The sequence below is a fragment of the Chiloscyllium plagiosum genome, chromosome 4 (assembly GCF_004010195.1).
Source record: "Chiloscyllium plagiosum isolate BGI_BamShark_2017 chromosome 4, ASM401019v2, whole genome shotgun sequence".
Lineage (NCBI taxonomy): Eukaryota > Metazoa > Chordata > Chondrichthyes > Orectolobiformes > Hemiscylliidae > Chiloscyllium > Chiloscyllium plagiosum.
This window is the reverse complement of record NC_057713.1, coordinates 654,177-665,451: the sequence shown is the minus strand read 5'-3', so window position 1 is coordinate 665,451 and position 11,275 is coordinate 654,177. Positions and strand designations below refer to the sequence as shown.

At 41.4% G+C, this 11,275-nt stretch overlaps 1 protein-coding gene across 2 annotated transcripts in view; it reads left to right on the top strand.

Annotated features, from left to right (window-relative positions):
- agap3 (ArfGAP with GTPase domain, ankyrin repeat and PH domain 3) overlaps positions 1-11,275 on the top strand; it is a 660,759-nt gene that overhangs the window by 418,472 nt on the left and 231,012 nt on the right. For both annotated transcript variants that reach the window (XM_043687549.1, XM_043687548.1), the window contains exons 7-9: positions 1,166-1,293; positions 2,184-2,336; positions 4,270-4,362. In XM_043687549.1, coding sequence (XP_043543484.1) covers positions 1,166-1,293; positions 2,184-2,336; positions 4,270-4,362 — 374 coding nt within the window. The remainder of the gene's footprint in view (positions 1-1,165; positions 1,294-2,183; positions 2,337-4,269; positions 4,363-11,275) is intronic.

The following is an 11,275-nucleotide window of genomic DNA, read 5'->3' as shown; positions in this document are numbered from 1 at the left end:
CCTGATGAAGGGCTTTTGCCCAAAACGTCGATTTTCCTGCTCTTCGGATGCTGCCTGACCTGCTGTGCTTTTCCAGCACCACTCTAATCTAGACTCTGGTTTCCAGCATCTGCAGTACTTGTTTTTACCTTGCTGTCCTTACCTGGTCTGGCCTCCATGTGACTCCAGACCCACAGCTAAGTGGCTGACACTTAACTGCCCTCTGGGTGATTAGGGATATGCAATCAATGCTGCCTGGCCACCGATGACTTCATCCTGTGAATGAATTTTTAAAAAGTGGCACCAGGTAAATAACGCAATAGTTAGAATTCAAACTGTGTCTGGAGAGAACGTATTTACCCCCTGAATTATGCTGTCTTCGATCATTTCCACATTCCTTTTCATTCCTCTGACTGAATATTGTCCTCTGACATAATGCCATGGTCAGTTTGCCCATCAACTTTCTAAGCTTTGACCCAGTCTGCACGGAAATCTTAAGCCTATTGGATAAGGGCTAAAAGGTTGTTTCAGCACTACGTGCCTGATTTTCAGTTATTGTACCTGCTCTTTTCCCTTCTGTTGACAGAATGTTGTTCACCATAGTTCTTTTAATAATTAATTGTTTTTAACCCATGTTACTGACAACGTTAAACTTCACTCATGGTTGTGTGGCTGCAGTACCATTGAGTTACTGGCAGATGGTGGTGTTGTTCCAACTGAAGTCACAGGTCTCACAGCCCTCTTTGCTGGTTGATTGTAGTATTGCAACTCGCAATAGGGTGTCAGTCTGTTGGCATTTGAGTGAGAACTTTGTTACTGCTACAGATCTAATGTCTGGTTTGTAGTATCTATCCACTCCTCTACAAAAAAAAGCAATTGGTTGGAATAAAACTGATCTCAACTGGGCTTGCAATTGAAATGGTCTCAGTACTGGTTGCTAGGGAGGGGTGAGTAGAACTTTTGAATCAATGGTGGTATTGCTACAGATGTAAATAGTTTGCTGACAATTGAATTCTCTGCTCACTGACGGTTGCTTGTCTGAAGTACCTGGAAGTGTTGAAACTTTGCTGAACCAGAGTCAATATCTTTACAGGGAGAGGAAACTAAATCTGTCTTTGGCAGATTTCTGTAGAAACCCGATAAGCTCTGTCAGAAAGCCTAACGTCCCTGCTGTTCACTCATTTAGTGGCTCAGAAGATTGTGGCGTTACGTAAGAAGCAGCAGTTATCGATTGGACCCTGCAAATCACTGCCAAACTCTCCGAGTCATTCCTCCGTTCCAACTGCCTCCATCCCATCTGTGCACATTAACCAGGTGAGGCTCTGCTGACTGTGCCAGTTAGTCTATCAAAACTTGACAGGAAACAATGGTACAAGTAGGAATGCCACTGTTTGTCATCCAGAGGTGCAGGGGGTGAGCATTAATATAAAAATTGGATGAACTAATTTAAAAATTCAATTAATCATAAAAAGATTGAAAGCTTGTGCCTGCTATAATTATCTGATATTGTCATTAAACACTCTTTGATTCAGAAGGAAACCTGCAGTCATTACTCAGTCTGTGCTTAGAACCATAGCAATGTGTTTTGCTCATATCTGTTCTCTGAAATGGTCTACAAGCCAATCAGTTGTACCAAAAAGAGTACAGAAAAGTACTGTGGATATAACCACAGCATATGGACTACAGCAATTCAAGAAAGCAGCTCACCACCACCTTCTCCAGAGAAATTAGAGATGGGCAATATCTGCTGGCTCAGCCAGTGATGCCCATCTGCCAGGAAAGATTAAGAATAGAACGTTGTTCCAGCTGTGTGGTGAGTGAGATGCCCAATGTATTGTTTGATGTTCCATGTAAATGTGCAACAACCAGTCTCTCCTAATATGTTGGTTGCTACTAACGAGAGACAGGTAAGGAACAAAACAGATGTAAGCACACACAAATGTAAAGACACACTGAACTGTCCTTTTGACTGGAGATAGTTAAATGAAGGAGTTAAGCATTTCATCTGTAGTCTTAGTTGGAACTATTGCACAGCTAAGATTTAAATTTATAGACCCTTTCAGGATCTTGAGGTGTTTTAGGAGTATAATTTAAAATTGTTGTTTTGGGGTGATGGCCTGTTTAATATATTCACTTAGACGGTGAGGCCTGTTTAGAGAGTGTTGTGCTGTCTTCCTGGTTTTAATTTGTTGTGAATCCCACAGGCTGCTAATGGAGGGGTTTTCAGTGACTATTCTTCATCTGTGCCGTCCACACCCAGTATGAGCCAGAAGGAATTGCGAATTGAAACAATTGCCGCGTCCAGCACTCCCACCCCCATCCGCAAACAATCCAAGCGACGTTCCAACATTTTCACAGTGAGTGCACAACTGAGAATGTGATTTGCGCAGGCATCTCTTGGCTTCAGTGTTTAATAATAATCTGAGCCTTGTAATTGCACTGGTGTGTTTTTATGCAGCAAGTTTCTTAAAAAGGTGAATGTTTATGTAACAACACTTTGCCTTTAATAAGATACAATAAGCAGCAGAAACCAAAGAGGGTTAACTTGCTTTCATTCGTATTGGTTTGGCTGAAATCAGGTGAACTGCCTACTGTCCAGATGGTGCCGAAGGATTCTAAACATCCACCCACAACAATAACTTGCATTCATTCTGCTGTTTTATGTCCCGTGGCACCTCTTAACATAACAAATACAATTTGACTAAAGGTAATTGACTACAGATAAAAATTGACAATGAGTTAAGGAAAGTGACTGGTGTGCAGCTAGAATTTTTGGCCATAGATGTAGGTTATAAGACAACTTTAAAGGAAGAGAGAGACAGACTGATGTTTAGAGAAAAGACAGAGCTTTAACTCGTATCATTTCTTCAGAAAGTTACTACAGTGCTAGCCTAAGCTTTGGCTCAGATCCATAGTAGAATTTGATTGGCATACATCAGTGAGCTTCCAATTTCATATTCTTTTTTTTAATTGTACATTTCAGTAATCTGTGAATATTATAACATTCAGGAACAGGCAGTTCCAAGTAGTTACTACATTTAACTTTCAAAGTATTAATTGCATTCAATACTGCTTGGGAACAAAGCGCATGTTGTGAAAGTTGTTGTGAGTTGAAAAGTACATGTGCAAAGAAGCTTGGGTGTCCCCATCAACAAGTTGCTGAAGCTAAAATGTCGGTGCAACAAGCTACTAGGAAGGCTAATGGAATGTTAGTCTTTCCTGCAAGAGAATTTGAGTACAGAAGTGGTGAAAGCTTGCTTTAACTGTATAGTTTCGTGATTTGGTGATGGTAATGCCATTTAATGTCAGGGAGGTAGATTCTCACTTGTTGGAGATGGTCATTGTCTGCAAATTGTGTTGCACGAATGTTACTTATCACCTATCAGCCCAAACCTGGATTTTGTCCAGATCTTACTGCATTTGGAAATGGACTGCTTCAGCATCTGAGGAATTATGAATGGTGCTGAACATTGTGTGATCATCAGTGAACATTCCCACTTCTGACTTTATGATGGCGGGAAGCTCATTGATGAAGCAGCTGAAGATGGTTGGGCCGAGGGCACTACCCTGAGGAACTCCTGCAGAAATGACCTGCACCTGAAATGACTGACCTCTGACAACTATTTTCCACACCCAACTTTCCCATTGATTCCAATTTTCCTTATGCTCCTTGATGCCAATCAGTTCAATGTGGCCTTGATGTTGAGGGCACTTTTTCTCATCTCACGTTTTTTACAGTTCATTCATTGGATGTGGGGTTCACTGACTAGACCAGCATTTCTTAACCATCCCTAATTGCTCAGGAGAAGCAGACCTTCCCTCTGGAGTTCAGCTCTTAGGTCTGTCTTTGAACCAAGACTGGAGTGAGGTCTGGAAAATCTCAGTGAGCTTTTCAGTTGCACTGTTGATGACCCCATTCCAACACCTCACCCATAATCAATAGTAGGCTGATGAGTCATTACTTTATCAGGTTCTGTTTAACCAACTTTATGTTCACTGGAAATACCTACGCTATTTGTCAGGTAGATTTCAGAGTTGTGGAGACAGTCAGCTTTTGGCTGGAGACTCACAGTGCTGGGCCATGAGGAGGAGTCCTGAGGTATGTATTTGGAGAGGAGTGAGTTTGTAAGTTGGGTGGGGTGATGTGGTTAGGAAGGAACAAGGATCTGGTGTGAGGTGGCATAGGTTTCTTGACGGATGTTGGGAGAAGAGTGAGTTCTTTAGGAGTTTGGGGAGAAAACCTTTTGCAATACCGTTTTTAAATTTCAGTTTTTCCTTCTCTACTTTCAGTCTCGAAAGGGCAGTGACACCGATAAAGACAAGAAAAGCATAGATGGTAAACCAGACAATATTGGGAGTGGGCGAGCTATCCCCATCAAGCAGGTAAGTAGTGTTATACTTCTTGGTCCATTCTCAGTGGAATCTGTTTCCATAATGTCAGAATATCCTAGGTCCCTCAGCAAGTACTATGGGGCAGGGGCTAACCCCTCATAATCTATTGACATTGTCAGATCTCACTCAGTTTCAGTTAAGTGGCTGCTCCTGTTATAATCCTAGTTTAAAAAAAATACATTAGAAAACCTAAGCTACCAGAAAAGTTTTCAGATAATACACTAGATGTGATGGATACCTGTAGCAGCATTGGTGCCATACCATCCACTGCTTGCTCCATTAAGAGGTATTAATACTTGTGTCCTGGACATAAAACACTGCATCAATATCTGATCAGGTATTAGCTTTCTTAAACTGTTCAAAATGATGTTTAGCATTCTCTGTTTGTAAGAGGGTGGGAAATAATGCTATCACTGGCTTATTATGAGATGAAAGAACTGAATGAGATCAGACTTTGTGATTCATGAGCCCCAAGTGTACTTGTGTTGTTTTCTACCTGTAATCAGGTGTTTCATTGTGGTGATCAGTTGAAGGCTGTCTGTTTATACCACAAGTTTCAGGCCTGTGCTTTATCCTTTGATCTGGGTATGCCACTTAGAAAATAGATCAAATGGGCAGGATAGTCACCCAACCCATGTGTCTCAGTGCCAGCTCTGTAACTTCCAGTATCCCGAATGCTCTTCTCTCACTCTGCATCCTTTAATATCAGGCATGTGTGTACTGCTCCATGATAGCTCATTTGTAGTGTACCTTGTGTTTGTTACACTCGTTTGTAACATTTGGCGTGTGCGTTACAGACTTTGTCAGTGTCTTGTCTATGTGAAAGGCATACTTTAACCAGGCAGTACATTTTATATGTTTGTTTAGTTTCTGTAGTGTGTGTTTGATGTTTATTAATACATGTGATATGTATTCATGTGTTTGTTTATAATATGCATAGTTATAGAGCCATTACTGCTCAGAACATGACCATTTGGCTCGTGGAATCCATGCCAACTCCCAGTCTCATTCACACACTCTGTCCCTGTCCCACAAAGTTATTACCAACAAATGCCTGCCTAGTTTCTTTTGAAATCATTGACTGTCTCTAACTCCACCTCCTGTGTAGGCTATGAACTTCAGGTCATCACCACTGTCTGTGTAATAACATTCTTCCTTACATTCCCATTGCATCTCTTGCAAGCAGGTAGTTGTTTATTTGATGAGGCTGTAGTTTAAACACCTGCCAGGGAGGTATCAGTCCTGTGTTACATTCATGACTCAACAAGTAAACTTAATATAACTAGAAATAATTGTTGTGTAATATTTTGTAACTTGAAGATCTAAATAGTTAAACAAAATGTAATGGAGATGGCAGGACAGGTGATGTATTGCAGCTGTGGACTGTGGGAGCAGGTGAACGTCAATGTGATCTCCAACATCCACATCTGCAATACGTGTCTGCAGCTCAAGGAACTTTGGCTCAGAGCTGATGAGCTGGAGCTTGAGCTTTGGTCAGTGCAATGCTTCAGGAGCAAAAAGAACTTATGAATTTGGAAGCAAGAATAGGCTATTTGGCCCACTCCTCCACCATTCAGTAAGGAGAATTTGGAATTATGTCCCCATTCCTTCAGTATCCTGGATTAAAATTCTGGAATTCCCTTCCCTAACAAAATTGTGCATGCACCTACACGAAATGGATTGCAGCAGTTCAAGAAGGAAGCTCACCACCTTCTCATTGGTAATTGGGGAAGGACAATAAACATTGGTCCAGCCAGCGATACCCACATCCCCTGAATGAGTGATAAAAGGGATAACAGCAAGCATTTAAGGAAATATTTCATAACTCACAAAAAGATATACTACATTGAGAAAGAAAGACTCTGAGAAGAATGCATCACCAATGGATAACTAAGCAAAGTTGGGGACAGTATTAAATTGCAAGTAAGTACTACGAAGATTAGTGGTAAGCAGAAATTGGGACAATTTTATGAGCTAGTGAATTATGCCTAAAAAGGATTAAGAATAGAAATGAGCAAGAAATAAAAAGTCAGTAAAAGCTTATACTATTGCATAAAAAGGAGAGTAGCTAAAGTGAATGGCCCTTAGAGACTGAGGAATTAATGCTAGAACAGAAAGATATGTCAGAGACTTTGAATAATTTCCTTTTCAAATAATCATCTCTACTTCCACCACCCTCATGGGCATCGCCTTCCAGATTATTACCACTCACTGGAAAATACTTATTGCTCACATTCCCCTTTGTATCTCTTGCCCAACATTTTATAACCATGCTATCAGCTAATGGGAAGAACTTTACTTTTGTCTACCTTATCTGAACAAATGATCATTGATTTTTACACCTCTTCCCCATTTCCTTTGTTCCAAGGAAAACAAAGCCTGCTCTCACTGCTTCTGTATGCATTGCGTTTATTTACAAAGTCCAAGACCCTTTATGCTTTGTCACTCACTCTCTCATTATGTCCTTCCACCTTCAAAGTTCAATGCACCATGAATTTCCAGATTTCTCCACTCCTTGGAATTGTGCCATGAAGTATATATTGCTTCCTCTCTCTTCTGCCACAATTGAATGCCTCATATTGGTCTATTAAACTCCATCTGCCCCATGCCTGTCCTTTCTGCTAGCTTGTTTATATCCATATTCATATCACGCTAACTGTTGCTAAGTCATCGAAATTTGGTATCGTATACAAGTTTTAAATTTTAGTCAGTGTTCCAATATCCAAATTATTTACATAGAAATTCAGCAATCATAGATAACCATTGGCATAATTCGCTGCTTTCTCTCTTTAAGCTGGTCCACTTGATTATCAGGCATGTTCAAGGCTGAAGTAGACAGACTTTTCAATAGTGAAGGAATCAAGGGTGATGGAGATAAGACAGGAGAGTGGGATTGAGGATTATCAGAGGAGTTCTGAGGAAGGGTCAGTGGACCCGAAATGTTAACTCTGACTTCTGTCCACAGAAGCTGCCAGACCTGCTGAGATTTTCCACCAATTTCTGGTTTTGTTTGTGTTTGTTGAGGATTATTAAATCAACCATAATCTCATTGAATGGCAGTGCAGATTTGATGGGCTGAATGGCCTACTTCTGCTCCAATGTCTTTGGTCTAGTGTTCACCCTTAGCCAAAAGCTCCATGACATACTTTTGGTTCATGGCTCTTGCTGACCCCATTCCTCAGCACCAGATCCAGAAGGGCTCTATTCTAATTTGGCTAAGAACATGTTTTATTTTTAATTTACTTGTTGGACGGGGCCCTCACTGGCTGGGTCCAGTATTTATTGCATGTCCCTAGTTGCCCCTTGAGAAGATGGTGGTGAGCTGCAATCTTGAACCACTGCAGTGCACATGTTGTAGGTATACTCACAATGTAGTTAAGGAGGGAACTCCAGATCTTTGACCCAACTTACCAACTGACCTTGCTGAGCAAGAATGTTCCCTTAAACACATTCCAGAAATTTCTCTCCCTTCTTACTCTCACATTACTGTGAAGCTTGACACCATCCAGGATAAAGCAGTCCATTTGATTGGCAGCACAATCTACAAACATCCACTCGCTTCACACCGATGCTCAGTAGCAACAGTGTGTATCATCTACAAGATGCACTGCACAAATTCACCAAAGACCCTCAGACAGCATCTTCCAAACCCACAACCACTTCCATCGAGAAGGACAAGGGCAACAGATACACAGGAACACCACCCCTGCATGTTCCCCTCCACACCCCCCACCATTCTGACTTGGAAATCTTTTGCCATTCCTTCATTGTCGCTGGGCCAAAATCTTTGAATTCCCTCCTAAAGGGCATTGTGGGTCTACCTGCAGCAAAAGGAATGCTTTGGTTCAAGAAGGCAGCTCACCATCACCTGCTGAAGAATAGTTGAGAGTTACAAATTAGCCAGGAGGGGACATGAGAAGTGGTAGGATCAAGGAAAACCCTAAAGCTTTCTACAGGTATATCAGGAATACAAGAATGACTAGAGAAAAATTAGAGCCAATCAAGGATAATAGTGGGAAGTTGTGCGTGGAGTCTGAGGAGATGGGGGAAGCGCTAAATGAGTATTTTCTTGTCAGTATTCACACTGGAAACAGACAATGTTGTTGAGGAGAATGCTGAGATACAAGCTACTAGAATTGACAGGATTGACGTTTGCAAGGAGGAGGTGTTAGCAATTCTGGAAAGTGTAAAAATAGGTAAATCCCCTGGGCTGGATGGGATTTATCCTCGGATTCTCTGGGATGCCAGGGAGGAGATTGCAGAGCCTTAGGCTTTGATCATTATGTTGTCATTGTCTACATGAATTGTGCCAGAAGATTGGAGGACAGCAAATGTTGTTCCATTGTTCAAGAAGGGGAGTAGCGACAACCCTGGTAATTACAGACCAGTGACCCTTACTTTGGTTGTGGGTAAAATGTTGGGAAAGGTTATAAGAGATAGAATTTGTAATCATCTAGAAAGGAATAATTTGATTAAGGATAGTCAACACGGTTTTGTGAAGGGTAAGTCATGCATCACAAACCTTATTGAATTCTTTGAGAAGGTGACCAAACAGGTGGATGAGGGTAAAGCAGTTGATGTGGTGTATATAGAATGCACTGCCTGCAACAGTAGTAGACTTGCCAACGTTAAGGGTGTTTAAATGGCCATTGGATAACTGTATGGATGAAAATGGAATAGTGTAGAATAGATGGGCTTCAGATTTGTTCCACAGGTCGGCACAACATCGAGGGTCAAAGGGCTGTAATGTTCTATGTTGTAATTCAGAATGTTCAATAAATGCTGACCCAGCTTACATTCCCCAAATGATTTTTAAATGCCTCAATATTGCAATTCTACAGTTCTTGCACATCTCCGTGACTTCCCTACAGATTTATTCCTTTCTTTCTGTCTTTTGCTTTCTCTCTCTCTCTCTCTCTCTCTCTCTAACACACACACACACATTGGAGGGCTATAGATTGTGATCAGACCCTATATTGCTTCTTAATTCCAGTCAAATGAATTCTGCTGTTACTTCCTCAATAACATCTCTTTCCAACATTCTAATGTCCTCCCTGATCAGTTTTGCTACCCCATGAACAATCCTCACTTTATTTTCCTTCTGTTTATCTTCGAACCACATTATAACCTTGCTTTCTCTGTGGGTGTGCTAAAAGTACATGTTGTGTATATATTGGTGTATTTATTGTGCCTTTATAGTTTAACGTGCATGATCACATTTAGAATTATGTATAGTGATGCATGAGCATGTTATAAGCATGTATAAGTTTAAGTTTGTTTATAGATCGTAGTGTATACATGGATGTGTTTAAAGCATGTACTGTGTATTATGAAACTGTTATGATTAATATTGCAGTAGAATTGGAAATGATTAGCAGCGTGGGCTATATATGGCCATGCGGATCTCATACCTGTTCCCTGTGGTATAAAACAAGAGTGACAGGAATTAGGAGAAGGCATTAGTCCAATTGTGGGTTGAATGAATATGAGGTGTTCTCCTATAGGAATTAGGCAGCTTCAGAATTGCCTCCACATTTCCTTTCTGTGTAATTTATTTTGTATTTTCATTTAATTTGTTGGCAATGCAAGTTTTGATTTCTTTTCATGCGAGAGTGTGTTCAATATGCTGGCTTGTTGCAGCTGTTCCATTGCTAATCTGTTTGTACTTCTCCTGAGTGACCATATTTCAACTGATTTGCAGCATTTCTCTCACTTGATGGGAGGGGAAATGAAAGCTTTAAATCTTCTTGTCTGTCTGCGTATCAGCATCTTTCTACATTTGTAAATGTTTCTGTACTTCAAAATCCAAACACTCTTATCTCACCCAGTGAGCTGGGGTAGAGTCTCTGCACATTCTGATACTTCAGCCTGCACGCAATGCTTTCAATGTGTTTGTGTTGTTTCGTTCGCGGTCCGAGGTGTTTGCTGGAAGCAGTGTTCCCATCGTGTTGGTGGCAGAGCAAGACGTTAAAAGTTCATGCGGGGCATGCTGTTCTACACATCCTGAGAGTGAGCGTGGACAGCTACCATCGCCATCGCCATCACCTTCATCGCCATCGCTACCACCACCACCATCGAAGTCGTACAGAGATCTGAGCCCGTGTGTACTCTCACTGCGATCGGAGGCCCCGAGGTCAGGCCGATGCCCCCTATATGGACAAACGGAACAGAAGAGCTTGGATCACTTCACCTGTCTTGCCAGCTACTGCCAACTCTTCAGCTCATTTGTCCTCTCGCATTTCACACAAATGTTCTTGCTACAGTCTCCTCCCCAGATCTTGGGTCGGAACAGTTACATTAATTGCTTCAGCTCCTGGCCCCAGGAAATGAAGTGAGGAGTTTTAATTTAGCTTCAAAGAGTTCAGCCCTTTCAGTAAAGCTTCTGAGCCCTGCCACCCAGAACAGAACTATTTTTTACCTGAGATCAGTACGCTCTGTAAAATGCTGGCACTACCAGTTACAAATAAGAGGCTCGATTGCTGACTTGGTTCTTGCTTCACTCCCTCTGCTGAAATCTCCCTCCTGTTGACCCCAGTGCACATTCTCTCTCACTGTGTCGGCATTTCCCAACTTCAGGGTTTAGCTCCCACCCAGCTCAGTATGCTCTTACTAAACACAGAAGAAAAGTTGCTCCGGCGCCTGTGTCATTCACCCTTTTTCAGATGGGAGGGGAATTAGATTGAGTGAAAGTGATATTGTGTGAGCCAGGGTTAGTATCTTTTCTTGCAACCTTTCTTACTTGTCTAGAAAAACAAAATGTTGAAAAAGACTAAATGATGAGTGTACTTTAGCTTTTAATGTGTGATTCTATTCAGCAACTATTGGTGGTTAAATGTTGGATTAAGTGTGTAGAATGGCCTTGCAGAATCACAGTCCAATCAGAATAAGTGTTACTTATTGTGCA